The 18,325-nt window shown below is 42.2% G+C and overlaps 1 protein-coding gene across 4 annotated transcripts in view; it reads left to right on the top strand.

Moving 5' to 3' along the window:
* PROSER1 (proline and serine rich 1) overlaps nucleotides 1-18,325 on the top strand; it is an 81,076-nt gene that overhangs the window by 35,806 nt on the left and 26,945 nt on the right. For all 4 annotated transcript variants that reach the window (XM_040340364.1, XM_040340365.1, XM_040340362.1 and 1 more), the window contains exons 6-9: nucleotides 2,957-3,050; nucleotides 4,886-4,996; nucleotides 6,343-6,423; nucleotides 12,859-12,937. In XM_040340364.1, coding sequence (XP_040196298.1) covers nucleotides 2,957-3,050; nucleotides 4,886-4,996; nucleotides 6,343-6,423; nucleotides 12,859-12,937 — 365 coding nt within the window. The remainder of the gene's footprint in view (nucleotides 1-2,956; nucleotides 3,051-4,885; nucleotides 4,997-6,342; nucleotides 6,424-12,858; nucleotides 12,938-18,325) is intronic.

An 18,325-nucleotide genomic window follows, 5' to 3' on the forward strand; every position in this document is an offset into this window, starting at 1 on the left:
CTAAGGGTGGGAGCTGACAACGCTTCTTAACAACGGAAAGGTTGGGCAGCTCTTGCTCCCTGTGGACGTCACCCGGATTGCTTTAGACAATTATGTTTTCCCAACCTTTATGGTAAGAGTTTGGGGAAGACCCTATTTCTTTTCCAGCATGACTGCCCTGGTGTGCAAAGACAGATCCATAAAGGCATGGTTCAATTTTGGTGTGGAGAAGCTTGTGTGGATCTTCCCATCCATCATTAGTGGCTGACCTCAGAAATGTTCTTTTAGCTGATTGAGCACTTCAAAATCTTGTGGAAAGCCTTCCCACAAAAGTATAGGCTGTTATAGCTGCTGAAGAGGGTCCAACTCTGCACCAAAAGCCATTGTTAACATTCCTACCTAAACCAGCATAAGATGGGAATTGATCATGTCATTTTATGGTGTCATTTGTTGTCCTGTAGGCACAGCCTATAGTAGAATAAATCGTCACGTTCCTGTGACAAGGCATGTGGCATGGCACTGCACAGGTTAATGCATGACCTCTGTCTATAGTGTGAGAATTGACCCATCCTGTGAAGAAACTATATATCCCTGCTGAACCGGACGAATGAAATTCGTCCGGTTCAGCAGGGACCAGCTGAATTTCGGCCCATGTGTGGGTAGGGTGATTTATACCCAAATTGATTGGTCATTCAACTTGGATACAGCCAGCTTGTTGGATTTTTCCACATATGGTTACTGCCAGTGGCTATAGCCGCTAGCAATAACCATTGTACTCTGCCCCCTGCTGGCAGAATAAAATAGCGCAACAGAAGGCATTCACAGGCACACAGCCATTTTCTTTCCTTCAACGTGTGTGTGTGTGTGTGTGTGTGTGTTTTTGATTTCTAAAAATCCCACATTTGTGATTTGGCATAGAGCAGATGGCAATGCATGTATTGGAAGCTATGTGACCCCGAAGTTGTCTTGGCACATAGGGACAGTGTAGCTGAAACAATACATGTGTATATAATATTGCTGCCTTAACCCTGCAACATTTCCAGAATTTCCCCCTGACTAAGGACACCACAAAACCACTTTTTCCAGCCTTGACTATTGCAACGTCCTCCTCACTGGCCTACCTTTACACAGGCTCCTCCCCCTCCTCATTCTATTATGAATGCTGCTGCTAGACTAAGGCCCCTTTCACACTGGGGCGGGAAGCACGGTGGCGGTATAGCGAAGCTATACCGTCGGAATTGCCGCAGGATTTGGCTGCTAGCGGTGCAGTATTAACCCCCGCTAGCGGGCGATAAAGGGGTTAATACCGCCGCATTGCGGTATTACCGCAGTTTCCCATTATTTTAAATGGGAAGGAGCGGTATACATACCGCTCCAAAGATGCTGCTTGCAGGAGATTTTTTTTCTCTCTCCTGCCAGCGCATCGCCTCAGTGTGAAAGCCCTCCGGCAAGAGTTTTTCAGGCGGTATAGCAGCGCTATTTTTAGCGCTGTACCGCCTGAAAAACTCCTCAGTGTGAAAGGGGTCTAATACACCTTGCTATCTGATCCGTGACTGCTGCCAATCTCTTTACTGGCTTCCACTAGCCCAACGCATGAAATTCAAAATACTAAAAACCTACTGCTTTCTAGCTCCCTTGTTGCCTCCTCCCTTGATCGCCTCCAGGACTTCTCCAGAGCCTCTCCCATCCTCTGGTACTCCCTACCTCAGTCAGCTCCTACCCTGTTCACCCTTGGGTGATCCTTTAAAACGCACCTATTCAGGGAAGCCTACCCCACCGCCACCTAAGAACTGTACTTGAGTCGCCTTCATCAGATCATCCCCCGCAGCTATTACTTTTTTCTATCGCCTTCCCATTAGATTGAAAGCTCCATTAGCACGGCCCACCTATTCCTTTTGTATTGTAGTTGTACTGTTTCCCTTTTTATTGTAATGCGCTGCGTAAGCTGTTGGCGCTACATACATTCTGTATAATAATCAAAGAATATACTAAGTTATGTGCTAAGACAGTCGCACAACTGTGAATGTAGCCTTAAGTATATGCTAAAGTTTTCAGTCCAACTATAGCCAGACTGTAGGGTCTGTTTTTGATGCCTCTACAGGGGATCTCAGATGCAGAGGAATGTATTTGGGCAGAAATTCACACCCAAAATGTACAAGGAAATGGGTCAATCATGGGTTTCATAACCTGTATGAATGCCACAGGGCTTGTGGTTTTATGTGGTCACATTACAGTGGTCTCTACACATGCATTTTTACCAACGCTGGAGAGTGCAAAATTTGGTGCAGCTGTGCATGATAGAAAAGGATTGGCTAACTTCAGCTTGTTCAATTAAAGTGAATGTAAAGTCCTAATTTATATAGGAATTTTTTTTTTTTTTTAATATACTTACCTGCTCTGTTGCAGTGGATTTGCACAGAGCAGCCCAGATCCTCCTCCTCTTGGGTGCTGCTTCTGTGATCCTGGCCCCTCCCTCCTGTCGCGTGCCCCCACAGCAAGCAACTTGCTATGGGGGCACCCAAGCTGCGCCACAGCTTTGTGTGTCCTTTTCGGAGACGGAGCTGTGGTTCAGCCCTGCCCCTCTCTCTTCTGATTGTCTCACACTGCTTTCGGTCATCCAAAGGCGCAGTTGTTGTCTGCCAATCAGGAGGAAAGTCCCGGAACGGCTGAGACACTCGTGAACATCGCTGGACAGAGATGAGGCTCAGGTAAGTATTAGGGGGGCTGCTGCACACAGAAGGTTTTTTATCTTAATGCAAAGAATGCCTTTATGATAAACCTGACTTTACAACCCCTCTAAGCTTTGACAATGAAAGCTGATTGGTTTCTATGAAAAGTTGCGCCATATTTTTGCACGCTCCAATTTTAATATATCCTTCCCTTTTTTTGTGGGTTTTTTTTTTTTTTTTGTGTGTGCCATCAGCACTGTAGAAATCTCTGTATACAAATCTGTAAACGCTTTTTTATTTTTCCTTAGAAATATTCTAGATGCTTCAAATTTTCGGCCAATTGAAGATCTTTTTAAAACCAACTTAACAGAGAAAAAACGTTGCAGAAGAGTATTGGAACAGGTAATTATTCTGAATGGGGGAGGAACACTTGACTACCAGTCAGAAACATGACTTCAATAAAGAGTAGATTGGGTTACCACTAGTTCTAGTCGCCTTATTGAATTTTATTTGAAGATAATGTGCTATGTCTGATCCAAATATTAATATTTAGGGGCCATTTTGGTCAGTGGACAATAAGGAGTAAAACGAGAACCCTCTTGGTATAAAGGGTTTTTCCTGCATCAGTGGCAAAATTTGTTGTGCAACGTGAGTGTTGTTTGGACTACCGTTGATTTAACTGTTTCAGAAAGTATTTTATGGTTTGCTGAGGCTTCTGGGAGACGGATGATGAGCTTCCATATAAGCGTATGTCTTAAGCTAGTAATTGACAAGGTGTGTGTGTGTGTGTGTGTGTGTGTGTGTGTGTGTGTGTGTGTGTGTGTGTGTGTAAACCACTTCAGCTCTGGCAGGTTTTACCCCCCGCCTTCCTGACCAGGCCATTTTTTTGTAATGCATCACTGCGTTACTTTAACTCACAATTTTGCAGTCCTGCAAATAAAAATAACCATATGATTGGTTTGTGCAAAAGATATAGCATCTACAAACTATGGGATGGATTTCTGGATTTTTTCTTTTTTTTTTTGGGAGACTAGACTTTTTGGGACACTTGTACAGTGATCAGTGCTAAAAATAATTTAAAATATGCATGGTCACTCTATAAATCTATAAATGACACTGGCAGGGAATGGGGTTAACAGGGGGGATCAAAGGGTTAACTGTTTTCTAACTGGGAAGGATGTGCTTAACTGAAGAAAGACAGATCCATGTTCCTGCTTGGTAGAAACGCAAGATCTGTTCTTACTAGCAGAACAGTGATCTGCCTTGTTTACATAGGCAGAACAGTGTTCTGCCACTACGAGCGATCGCCGGGTTCCAGGCGGACATCCTGTTCAATCACAGCGGGAGCAGGTGTCTGGCAGCGCACTAAAACGCATTCTACCACCGTAACATGTAGAAAATATAACGGCACTTCCAGAGTAAAAACAGCTTCTTTTTATTGTACAAACATGCAAACAAATGACATGCGCCCCACACAGTACCCATGAAGGGTCAGCAGACGTGTTTCACACTTCTGTACTTAATCCTTAGCAAGGATTAAGCACAGGAGTGTGAAATGTGCCTGCTGACCCCCCTGTGGGTAGAGTGTGTGTAGGATGTCGTTCATAGTTATGTTTGTACAATAAAGGAACTGTTTTTCCTCCAGAAGTGCCGCTATCTTTTCTTCGTGCATATATGGGGTTTGTGGACCCAGGCAGGCACCCAGGATTTTTTGGCAGCTGAAGAGCTCATAGGACAGCCTTTGGAGCAGTGCTTACCCCAATTGCCATTTTTACCACCGTACCATGCGTTATGGTAGGGCGTACTTTAAAAATCATGAACGCATCTTTTATTTATTTTTTTGCACGTTTCATGAGCATAGAGCAGTCTATTTAAAAAAAAAAAAAAAAAACGCACCTTCAGACTGGTGTGCAATTCTAAAGGGTGCCTTGAATGATTTGTACAATTTTTTTTTTTTTTTTTGGTTGGGCTGTGGTTCCCTTTTGCATGCTTGGGGTTCTTGCCCAGGGGTCAAGTTTGCGAATGCTGTCCAGTTTGCGGTGTATGTGTCTCCCAAGCCTTGAATTCTTTGTATTTTTTACTCACCATTCTGTTCCCAGTTTTCTTCATAAAGAATATTTTACTAATTGGATGCTTTTAGTAACATCTGCATATAAATCTTGTTACAATTATTGCATTGACTAACCAGTGCTGGATATAGTGTGGTGGCTTTATGTATTTTGTGTTTCTTTCTTTAGGCAACGAAGAGTGGCTGCAAAGCTCCAAATGCTATGATTTCCTCCTGTGGGATGATCCCTGGAAACCCATACCCTAAGGGCAGACCTAGTCGCCATAATGGAATATTCCCCGTAAGAACACTGGTTATATACTGTATATGTGCAGATCTTTAAACAGTTGGAAAACTGGCTGCGACTGACTTTCCCAAATCATCCAAAGACAGGTTTAAAGTAATCAGATTTCTCCAAAAACTGACCAATATCTGCACCAACCCAGAACTTGAGTGTATCTTTCTCTTTTCTCTACACTACCGTTTATTGTATTTACAGCAGTACAGTATGAATCATATCTACACATTAAAAGTGAAGTTTACTTTTTTGTGGAAACGCATGAAAATGCATATATTTTTGCAGGACAATTTTTTTTTTTTTTTTTTGCATTTTGTTTATTTTTTATCCCTGGATCTTGCAAAGCATTGCACCCCTGATCAGTGGCTCATGAATTCAATGTCAGGCTCCTGGAGACGAGCCCTGCAGCTTTCACCCCGTACCTCTGCTACAGGCAGACTGCTTTAAGCCATCAGCTGCAATGGCTGACGGTACTTGTGATTCTCTCATTCACAGATTGCTGTGAATAAAGCAGCCACATGCTTTTTTTTCAAATTGTGACAGCGGGAGGATACCCTACCCCTGTACCAGGAATCATGGGGGGGGGGGGGCGGCGTGTCTGGAGCATGTTACACTTTACACATGAATTATGGGTGTAACATGCTCTGAAAAGTAAACTTGTCCTTTAAAGCAAGGAAGGTGCTGTCATTCAGGATACTGAATAACAACCCATTTTTGGAGACATTTATTGTATTCATTGGGCTTATCTGACTAGTTCCTTCACTCGTTTTTAGCAAAATATAAATGGTGCTGAATCTACCCAAATTCAAAGCCATTTCTGTCTTCTGGTTACTGCTGACTAGCAAATGTCTCTTTGATGAATAGTAATATATATATATATATATATGTGTGTGTGTGTGTGTGTGTGTATTTTTTTTCTCCTTTCACTCTCGATGTTAACTGGGGGAGAGGGTGAGTCTCCCTAAAGGGGGCACAGACCACAATTCACTGACTGGGGTTCTAATTCATCTCCACGCTATACAAAACTAAAAAAAAAGTTTGGCCTTTGTGCCCTCTGGTGCCCCAAGGGCCAGATAAAGGCAAATAAAGGCAAACAAAGGGCTGCATCTGACCCCTGGGCCACAGTTTGGAGACCCCTGCTATAAATTATGGTATACCACAGACTCGTGTGTTTAATCTATGGACTAATTTACAATACATTGGATGGAGGAGCGCTGGATGCTTTGTGCATTTTTTACACATTTCTTTGTTTTATCATGGAAGTTCACATTGTTCCCTTTACCCAGAAGAATCTGGAAAAATACATTTTCATAGCGACTTTCAATGAAAAGTACATTGTTATATTTTAGGGAACTCCAGTGAGAAAAGATGGAGAAGAAACGAATGAAGGAAAGGGAATTGCAGCCAGGATTCTTGGACCATGTAAACCAGTAAGTAAAATAAATAAATCGTACAATAAACAATGGGACTAAAGGTTGCTGACTAGATTAAGCATTGGTTGTAATTGGGTATTCATGAAGGTATTGGAAATATCTGTGCGTAATCCTAATAAATTGCTCAACATCTCAGTTGGTTTTGTACAGGAAATGTTGCTATATATTGTATCGCTTTCTTCTGCAAAGTGGTGGACAGGCAGCATGAGCCTGCTAAAGCACATATAATCGCGTGTTTTGGTATTGTTCCTTTTCATTCCTAGTTACTGATACTTCAGATCTGCAATAAATTACTTGCCATTCAACATTACCAGCCACTTTTTGGAAATATGAATCGCTTTAAGCCTGATGCACACAAACTGAATATCTGCTGGTATGGCCTGGATTAACGGATACAAAGCTTTGAGGAGAAGATATGGACAGCCGCACACCAAAGAAACCTTAAAAAGGTGGCCTTTAATGGTAAAAGGAAAACAGGCACTACAAAGCACAGCAGGCAGTGGGGTATATAGCTGACGCGTTTTGCACTGGGGTTCAGTGCTTAGTGCTGGGGGAGGGGAGGGGAGGTCAGGACAAGTGTGATCATTGGAGGAGAGCAGACTGAGTTCCCAGCATAGCTGAAGAACTGACTACGGTGTAGTCTATTTATAATAGAAAAACCTGAAGGACTGGCAAGAACGCCAGGGATTTCAGATAAAGAAAGCATACAAAGAACAGGAGACTTTCTCATACAAGTACATAGTTCAGAAGGGACATATCAGGAATATGAAATGTTGGGTTAACAAATGCTTTAAGTCAAGCTCCGTACAAAAAGGGATTGTTTGGAGTACATCATAACGTGGCTGAAGGCTAGATAAAGTATAACAAAGGATACATAGGACAAGGTTCAGCCAGCAAACATCAAGGACATATAAAGGTGGGTAGTCCAGGTATCATCAACCCATACATAATGTACGGGATCATATATATTTATAAGAAAACTGAAAACAAAAGTAGATGGATATGAGATAAATTACAACCAACTACGATAATAGTGGAGGTACACATATTAACCATGCATCAGGGAAGAACAATCCCCAAAGAAATATAGATTTGAGGGGATAAGCACCACAAAGTCTGCCTTTCATAAAAGAACATAATAGGGTGGGGCTGTGAGGTGCCAAAGCTTCCATAACAGTATTTGGGACAATATTAAAGCATTGAGTTGAAATTAGGTCTTGGAAGCTGATACACAGAAGCTAATATAGAGTTCAGAAAAGAATCTGGGATCTCTTGGAGTAATACATCCACCCTGACCATATATCGTAAAAGCAGTCAAGCTGGTTCTTAACTGTGTGTACCCAACATTCTACTTCCATAATATAATGTAATTTAAAATAAAAATGTGTGTGCCAGGATTTAATTTTCAACCACTTGCCTGCCGTCTGCAATACGTATATACGGCATCTGACAAAAGTGAGTACGCCCCTCACATTTTTGTAAATATTTTATTATGTCTTTTCATTTGACAACACTGAAGAAATTACGTTGCTGCAATGAAAAAGTAGTGAGTGTACAGCTTGTATAACAGTTTTTCTGTCCCCTAAAAATAATGGCTGTGTGTTTAATTTCTAAACCACTGGCAACAAAAGTGAGTACACCCCCAAGTGATTTCCAAATTGGGTCCAATTGGCTATTTTCCCTCCCTGGTGTTATGTGACTCGTTGGTGTTACAAGGTCTTGGGTATGAATGGGTGTGGGTTTGGTGTGTTTTGGTGTTATCGCTCTCACTCTTACTAGTCATTGAAAGTTTAACATGGCACCTCATGGCAAAGGACTCTCTGAGGATCTGGAAAAAAAAGAATTGTTGCTCTACATAAAGATGGCCTAGGCTATAAGAAGGTTGCCAAGGCCCTGAAACTGAGCTGCAGCAAAGTGGCCAAGATCATCCAGCGGTTTAACAGGACAGGTTCCAGTTGGAACAGGCCTCACCATGATCCACCAATGAAGTTGAGTGCTCAGCGTCATATCCATAGGTTTACTTTGGGAAATGGATGTATGCGTGCCACCAGCATTGCTGCAGAAGATGAAGTGGGGGGTGTGGTCAGCCTGTCGGTGTTCAGACCATATGCAGCACACTGCATCAAATTGGTCTTCATGGCTGTTGTCCCAGATGGAAGCCTCTTCTAAAGATGATGCACAAGAGAGCCTACAAACAGTTTGCTGAAAACAAGCAGAGTAAGGACATGGATTACTGGAACCATGTTCTGTGGTCTGATAACACCAAGATAAACTTATTTGGTTCAGATGGTGTCAAGCGTGTGTGGTGGCAGTGAGGTGAGGAGTACAAAGACAAGTGTGTGTTGTCTATAGTCAAGCATGGTGGTGGGAGTGTCATGGTCTGGGGCTGCATGAGTGTTGCCGGCACTGGGGAGCTACAGTTCATTGAGGGAACCATATATGTCAACATGTACTGTGACATACTGAACCAGAGAATGATCCCCTCCTATCGGACACTGGGCCACAGGGCAGTATTCCAACATAACGACCCCAAACACACCTCCAAGACAACCACTGCCTTGCTAAAGAAGCTGAGGGTAAAGGTGATGGACTGACCAAGCATGTCTCCAGACCTGAACCCTATGGAGCATCTGTGGGGCATCCTCAAACGGAAGGTGGAGGAGCACAAGGTCTCTAACATCCACCAGCTCTATGATGTCATCATGGAGGAGTGGAAGAGGACTCCAGTGGCAACCTGTGAAGCTCCTGGTGAACTCCCTGCCCAAGAGGGTTAAGGCAGTGCTGGAAAATAATTGTGGGCGCACAAAATATTGACACTTTGGGCCCAATTTGGACATTTTCACTTAGGGATGTTCTCACTTTTGTCACCAGTGGTTTAGACATTAATGGCTGTGTGTTGCGTTATTTTGAGGGGACAGCAAATTTACACTGTTATACAAGCTGTACACTCTCTACTTTACATTGTAGCAAAGTGTAATTTCTTCAGTGTTGTCACATGAAATGATAAGTGTGTGAGCATTATATATAATTTTGCTGTCTGCAAGTGGATAACTGAGATTATGGCTGAATATATCGGCCATTATCCAGTACTGTTTTTTCAGCAGGCAGTCTGCTTTCTCAGGAAACCAGTTTGAGTGGCTCGTGAGCTGTTGGAGCGGGTTTCCGAAGCGGCGGGAGGGGATTTTTTTTTTTTTTTTTTACCCCAGATCTCTTCAAAAGGAGGACATGTCATCCTTATTTCTGTTGCAAGAGATGTTTACATTCCTTGTAACAGGAATAAAAGTGATTAAGAAAATTGTTAGGAACGGTGTAAAAATAAAAAGCAAATTGAAAAAAAAATTGTAAACGGTATTCGATCTACACATGAGGTATTGCCACAAACGTTTCAGCAAGAGCAATAATTATAGCGCTAGACCTCCTCTGTAACTCTAAACGGGTGACCTGTAAAGATGCTTTAAAGCGTCGCCTATTGAGATTTTTTAAGCGGGGGTTCCGCGGCCGATCTTTTTTTTTTTTTAAGCATTCAATGGGGTTTCAGTATACTAGTTGGGTCTCTGTAAACATCCGCTGTCCGTTTTCGTGGCAAATAAGTAGTTCTAAAATTAGTTCCAAGGAGTTTCCATTTTGCTTGTGGGCATTCTGAAGCCCACAAGCAATCATTTCCTGGAAGTGGCGATCTCAGCAACGACCCCATCACGTGACCAGCGTCACGCGGTGCTTCTTACTGGACAATCTCGTGGGATTTCAAGGGACGGCATTCGCGTTGTATCTTGTGAAGCACAACACTGCTCCCAGTACACACTGCGCTGAACTCCCAGAAAACACTGCAGCGCTGGGGAGACGCCTACTCCCGCGGTAGTGAAACTCTGTATGTCTAAATTGAGGTAATTGTGTAAAAAAGGGCTATTGTGTATCTAGATTGTACATTGATGTGTTTAGTACAGTGTTGTGATTTGGGTGAACCTCCCCTTTAAGTATCGTAGTTTGTCTCCATTCCACGAGCATGCGCAGTTTTAAAGTGCCATGTTAACATGGAAAGATCTATTTACTCGGTGTAACATCCTCTTTCACATTCTACAAAAAAAAATGTAATTTGCATATTTTTTTTAAATTAAAGTGTATTTTTTACAAACAAATTGCGTTTTGCAAATACTGTGTGACCTAATAAAATGACGACAATCGCAGTTTTATTCCCTAGGGTCTGTTAAAAAGAAAAAAGGTATGTTTGGGGGTCAAGTAATTTTCTAGCAAAAAATACAGATTTAAACTTGTAAACAAAGTGCCAGAAAAAGCCTGGTCGGCAAGTGGTTAATAAGGTTCAAAGGACAATGATTTTACAGTTGCAGATAGCAACAAATCGTAGATCGGATTTCGGCAGTTTGAGGCGATGATGTTTAAAGATGATTGGTAGTTGGTTTGAGTTGGCTCAGTCTACTTATATCTACAATAATAAATGAAGGTCAATATTTTGTTCGTCCATTCAGCTTAATGCTTACAAGCTGTCTAGTACTTTTGTTTTACAGATAAAATGGTTTTGCCCAGTTGCATGTGGATGGGAAAGTACTATATACAGTTTGTGCTCATAAGTTTACATACCCTGACAGAATTTATTATTTTCTTGGCTGTTTTTCAGAGAATATGAATAACACAAACGTTTCTTTCACGCATGGTTGGTGTTTGGCTGAAGCCATTTATTGTCAATCAACGGTGTTTACGCTTTTTAAATCCTAATCCAAACAAACTACCCAAATGACCCTCATCAAAAGTTTACATACCCTGGTGATTTTTGCCTGATGACATGCACACAAGTTGACACAAAGTGGTTTGAATGGCTAACCATCCTCATTTGTGATCTGTTTGTAATGTGTGTGTGTGTGTATATGTGTATATATATATATATATATATATATATACACACACACACAAATTAGATAGAGAGAGTGTGTGTGTGTGTATGTGTGTATGTATGTATGTATGTATGTATGTATGTGTATATATATATATATATATATATATATATATATATATATATATATATATATATATATATATATATATATATATATATATATATATATATATATATATAATGTGTGTGTATGTGTATATGTCAATGAGCTTCTAGACTCCTGACAGACCCTTGCATCTTTCATCCAGTTCTGCACTGACGTTTCTGGATTCTGAGTTATGGGGAAAGCAAAATAATTGTCAAAGGATCTGCGGGAAAAGGTAGTTTTAACTGTATAAAACAGGAAAGGGATATAAAAAGAGATCCAAAGAATTGAGAATGCCAATTGGCAGTGTTCAAACACTAATCAACAAGTGGAAAATGAGGGGTTCGGCTGAAACCAAACCACGATCAGGTAGACCAACTAAAATTTCAGTCACAACTGCCAGAAAAATTGTTTGGGATGCAAAGAAAAACCCACAAATAACTTCAGGGAAAACGTGTGGCTGTTTCAAGAGGCACTTGAAGAAAGATGGCCTGCATGGTCGAGTCGCCAGAAGAAAGCCATTACTGCACAAATGTCACAAAGTATCCCGCATTGCGCCAAACAGCGCAGAGACGAGCCTCAAACCTTCTGGCACAAAGTCATTTGGTGATGAGAACCAAAATTTAGCTTTTTGTCCACAACCATAAACTCTACATTTGGAGAGGAGTCAAGAAGGCCTGTTATGAAAGGTACACCATTCCTACTGTGAAACACGGAGGTGTATCGCTGATGTTTTGGGGATGTGTGAGCTACAAAGGCACAGGAAATTTGGTCAAAATTGATGGCAAGATAAATGCAGTATGTTATCAAATACTGGAGGAACATTTGCATTCGTCAGCCAGGAAGCTGCGCATGGGTCTTACTTGGACATTCCAACATGACAACGATACAAAACACAAGGCCAAGTGGACCTGTCATTGGCTACAGCAGAATAAAGATCTCAAACCTGCAGTTCATGCAAGACAGCCCAAGAATTTACAGGAACTGGAGGCTTTTTGCCAAGAGGAATGGGCAGCTTTACCATCTGAGACGATGAGTCTCCTCCACAAATGCCACAAAAGACTTCAAGCTGGCATTGATGTTAAAGGGGGCAATACACGGTATTAAGAACTGGGTATATAAACTTATTTGATCAGTCATCTGGGTAGTTTCTGTTGTGATTTTTATTTAAAAAGAGTAAGCACAGTTGATGATAAATGGCTTTAGCCAAACACTAACCAGAAGTGAAAAACGTTTTTGTGTTCATATTCTCTGAAAAATGGCCAAGAAATCATAAATTCTGCCAAGGTATCTAAACTTATGAGCACAACTGTAAATGCTTGGTATCAAATTTTTTTATTTTGCATATTTATCTGTAAAATACATGTGGTTGAAATATGTTCTAAATATGACATAGTCCCTTGCATCTTATGTGTTTTCTTTATTTCACCTCTTGCAGTCTCCTTCTACATATAATCCGCACAAGCCAGTACCATACCCGATACCACCTTGCCGGCCTCACCCATGTATTGCTCCAAGTAAGAATAACTGATGCCAGTTTAAGCTGCAGTAAACCAAATAGAATTTCATTGTTTATACTAGATCAACTAACAGAAGTGAATCTACAATCTGTATTGTGTATTTCTTAACACGTTTTGATTATTGGCAATTGGTATCTCGACTGATCAGTAGGAGTTGCACTAAGCATGTTGCTTAGGCTTTTGGTTCATTGCCTTCCTCTTCTCCTCTTGTCGCTCTGAGTTTTCCTTAATGGTACTATACCTCTCCCAATTTATCTTCATTTCTATTCATTCTGCATGCTGTTCTTACTCGATGTGTTTATCCTGCTAAAATCCTCCTTCTATTTCGTTTTTCCACCCATAAAATATACAGTACTTCACAAACGTTGCAAAGTGACAAGAAAACTGCTCCATGGTTGCGATACGTAATATTTAGCCGCTGTTCATACCGGTAGGATTTCAGTTCCAAATCACCTCATGTCGCACCCCATTGCTGGCAATGGAACCGTTTATAGTGCCATGATTCTAAAAGGTTCCTGCACTATTTTCGGATTTAATTGCGACTTGCATAGACTTCGGTAAATCAGCCGTGCAATTCGCACTTATCTGCCTTTTTTGAAATGGTACTGAAGTAGCTTGATTTCAAAGCCCCACCAGTGTGAATCGGGGCTTAATCCGCTTGTGTTGACTTGCTGACGGAGTAACCTCACTAAGCCCTCGTTCACACCAGTGTGATTTGTCATGGGATTTGACAGTTCAAAATCACATGACAAGTCTCACCCCATTGCCAGCAACGGAACCGTTCAAATCATTGCGACTCAAGACGCAACGTCTTCGAAAGGTTCCTGCACTACTTTGCGTTTCCATTGTGACTTGCAAAGACTTAAATCAAGTTGCAAGCTGCAATGATCTGTGGCTTTGAAATCGCGCAATTTCAAATCCGCACTGGTGTGAACCGGCATGCGATAACCTTTTCAGGATGTTAAGACCATGTATACATAAGTGCTCTTGTACTTCTGGTTGGGCAGCTGGAAACATTACATGAAATTGAGATTGAAGTCCTTTTAAAAGAGAATGTTCATTTAGGGCCTGTGTTGAAGGCCTTTTGATCGCATCAAATGGGTTTTGCATTCATATACAAGCCTATGGGAATGCAAAGCCATGCAAGCGGGTCAAAAGGATGTCAACTACAGGTCAAATGCACTTCTAAAATTCTGAATGATCTTAGAAACATTTCAAAGTGACATCATTGACGCAAGACCAAAGCCCACTAACGCAGACCCTTAGACAGGACATATCTGTATGCATGCACAGGTTTACACAAGTAACGTCCACATACAGCTATGTACAGCCATTCGTGTCTGTGGGGAGGCTGTACACAACCCCTCTGGCTTCTGGGTGAGGAAATATACCCAAACTTTGTTGCATGACATTTAAAGAGTTGTCTATTGATGATTTTGGTCGTCGAATGTCGTTTCGTGGGTGCATGTAATTCTGAGGCTTAACGTATTTGGTATTTACTCGACACAACCTAATTTTTTTTATTTTGTACCCCAAAAAATTAGAAGCAATATGGTTTTTATATAGATTTGATAAACCATTGCGCAAATATCGGGCAACATAAATTGCAGCTACCTTCTTCCCCCTTCCTTTTTATTTATTTCATTTTTTGGGGTGGTGTGTTTGTGTGTGGGTTTTTATTGTATTTTTTTAAGTCACAAATTCATACTGATCATGGATGTGAAAAAATACTTCTCTGGCAGAAAAAGGGGGTTAAAGCTGAACTCCATTTTTCGTTTCTATATTTTTCATTTTTGATCATTTTGATTTTTACATTTTTGTAACACTTGGCTGCAAAAAGTCAGACAGAGCCTACCCCATTTCCTAGCTGAACCTTTAGAAATCACCTAGCACTTTCTTCCCCTGGTTGTCTCTGGCCCGCCCCTTTCATTTGTTGGATTACTGTTCTTTTCAGTCATGGAAGTCCAGCATCATATGTGGGTGTTACTTATGACAATCTGCATGAAAATGTAGTCTTCCTAGGAACACCTAGTCCTCCCAGCTGAACCCTTCCCACGATTGCATTTTGACATTGCCTGAGCAATGGCAGGCAATGTCAAGCTGCAGCAAGCAAAGCCAGCAGACTGTTGGCTTGTATAAAAAAGGGAATTTACTCCTGAGCTAAAACGATAATACTGCTACTTTTTATAAAAATTTAGTCCGGCCACATCTGGAGTATTCCATCCAGTTCTGGTCATCAGTCCTCGGGAAAGATGTGCTGGCGAGAGTCCAGAGATGGGCAAAAAGCGGGAGGAACCAGGGACGGCAAACTATATAAGATTAACGTTCAGCTATAAAGTTTAAAATACATTCCAAATTTAATTTAGGCTACTAGTGACTAGATTAAATAAAGGGTATTATGAATTATCTTTGACATGTGGTGCATTTTTATTTTTTATAGCAGGAATCTTGGGGGGGGGGGGGGGTGTAGCAATTTGTCTATCCCTTTTTCTTTATAGTTTTGGGCCTTGTTCACACGAGTGTACTACCTGTGCGAGGACCATGTTTACCTGCATGGGAATGCATAGGTGATTTATGCATTGTGCAGACAGTCCCACATATGTCAGTTGGGATGCAGCAGCTGCACGGACACGGCCGCTGCTCTTATTTTGACATCTGTGCTGGTGCATGGCCCCAAATATAAACGGCATGCATTTAAGGCTGTGCACAAGCACTAATATCAAAGGGGTTGTAAAGGAACTTTTTTTTTCCCTAGATGGCTTCCTTTACCTTAGTGTAGTCCTTCACTTACCTCATGCTTCCATTTCTGCTTTTAAATGTCCTGATTTCTTCTGAGAAACCCTCACTTCCCGTTCTTCTGTCTGTAACTACACACCGTAATGCAAGGCTTTCTTCCTAGTGTGGAGAAAGCCTCTTGAGGGGGCGAGCAGGCAAGTCAAGACACTCTCTATGTAACAGATAAAGGAGCTGTGTGTTAGTGGGCCTCCTGACACTCCTGCTCGCCCTCTCCGCACCAGGAAGAAAGCCTTGCATTATGGTGTGTAGTTAGACAGAACAGGAAGTGAGTATTTCTCAGAAGAAATAAGGACATTTAAAAGCAAAATCGAAGGATGAGTTAAGTGAAGGAGGACTGCACTAAGGTAAAGGAAGCTATTTAGGGAAAAAAATAAATATTCCCTTTACAACCCCTTTAAGTTAAGAGTAACATCTGTGTTCTGTGCAGCTGCTACATCCCAAATGAAATGGACTGCCTGCATGGGGATGCACTGAACACCTGCGTGGGCAAACGCGGTCCTCGCATGGGTGTACGTTGTACGTCCATGTGAACCAGGCCTTATTGAGGGAGAGCTAAAAGTATTGGGAATTCTTATTGTGCAGAGCAGTTAAATATTGACCTTCTCCAGATGTTTTAAAGCAATTGGCACTCGGACTAGGGCAAGTGACTGTTCAGTAGTAGTGAACATGCTGTACTGTATATTATGCGAAATTCCAGAAATCGGATCAGTCAGCTGTAGGTTGTACACTATTCTCTCTACCAATGGCACTATTTCTATCCTTTTAATTTCAAGTGTTATTGGTGGGTCCTGTGGACTCTTCCTGCAACTCCCTGTCTGTACCGAGGTACTGACTTTTAGTTAGAGAGCTGAAGGAATTGTTGGTGAACTACAAGTGCAATGATCACCTAATTCATGTTACATTAAGAGTAGTTCATTCATTCATTCGTTATTTATTCATCACAGCTGCTGTAAGGGAGGGGGTTTCCATTTGCACCAAGTTAAATGTTACACCCAAAATACAGGCGTAATGTGGTCCAGAAGGTGGGGTTAGCCTTTAAGCCATATAGCCTGGTCAGGTCCCTGCCTCACCCTGTTCCAGAAAGAAGAGCAGTACATTGATGAGAGCATCCTTCTGCTCGCCCCTTTTGTGTATGTATGTTCAGTGCTGTAATTGACCGTACAGTCCGAATTGGCTGACCTTTGCTCCTTTTTGAGTTCTGCTCTGCATGGGGGTGGTTAAGATTGTTCCGATACTTCTGCTAATGCCCAGTACACATAGGCCCAATGTTGGAAGGCATCAGTCAGTTCAATAAACGGTTGACATGCGTGACGTCAGGGCTGGACTGAGACAAAAATTTAGCCCTGGACTTCATCCAGACTGGCCCACTTTGACAGGTCTCTACCACAGCTCCTGCACCCCCCTGGTCACGAAAGCCCCCTCTCCCCCTTCACTAGCCGTTCTACTTTATTAGAGTAGAACGGCTGGTACTGGTACTCTTATAGGCAGTACCAGTGGGGAAGCAAGACAATATTTCACCCGGGGCAAAAAATCAGTTTGGTGCCCCCCCTTATGGCACAAGATTAGGCAGAAGTAAGAAACTCCCAGGCCATGGCTGTTAAGTCAGCTGTCTGTCCCCTCCCCCATGCTCCTCTGTCGTCGTCCCTGCTCCTCTTGTCCTCCCCCTTCTTTGTTCCCCCCAGGTGAGCGCTGTGGGCAGAGAGAGGAGGTGAGCGCTGCGGGAAGGGAGAGACAGAGGAGCAGAGAGGGGCGGCGGTCCGCTGTCACTGATGCCGGGCCCACTGAGCCATCGGCCCACCGGGAAACTCCCTGTAGTCCCAATGGCCAGTCCATCCCTGCGTGACGTGTATGTCAGTCGGCTTCTGTTAGAAGAGCATGCTGTAAAACCTGCAGCCGACCTGCTCCCGTTCAGCACTCTCAGCCAATGGCAAAGAGCGCTGATCGGAGTGGTCTGACAGGGGGGTGGCCCCCACCAGAACACGACCGCTCAGCGAGGGAGATCACTGTACGAACATTGGATTGTTGGTACAGTGGCTCCGCTAAAAGTGTTTGGTGTACCAGGCTTTAGTCTTAAATGGTGTATTTAAAATATATGTCTGGAGTTTGGCTTTAATCCTTCTGAAATGTGCAGGGGGTGATGACTCTGTTTCTTTAGAGGCGTTGTAGGAAAGTGTAGATGTTTTGCGAATGATTCTCCTCCAATGGAAAACGCAGGGCTAGTAAGAGGCTTTGAGCATTTGTAAATGAAGAGGTTTCCTTCCAGTGCTGCATCTTTAGACATTCAGAGCTCATATTTGTCATTTTAAAAGGGAGCTCTCCCAACACTATAGAACCAAAAAGAATGCTTTGGATGATCACCTTTTTGTTTTTGTATATTTTTCTTTGTATCTTTTTTTTCCTTTTTTATACCAAAATATATCAGATGTTTTATGTTCCTATTTTTACTTCACCATGATGCATAACTGCATGCTCCTTCCATCATGATGAAGCTGTTATGCATGTTCCCACTGTATCATATACCAGGACAACAAGGAGAGGGGAAGGCAAGTCTGAATATTGTTTTGTTTCAAGCCTTTGAGACCCGATGCA

The sequence above is a fragment of the Rana temporaria genome, chromosome 2 (genome assembly GCF_905171775.1).
Source record: "Rana temporaria chromosome 2, aRanTem1.1, whole genome shotgun sequence".
Classification (NCBI taxonomy): domain Eukaryota; kingdom Metazoa; phylum Chordata; class Amphibia; order Anura; family Ranidae; genus Rana; species Rana temporaria.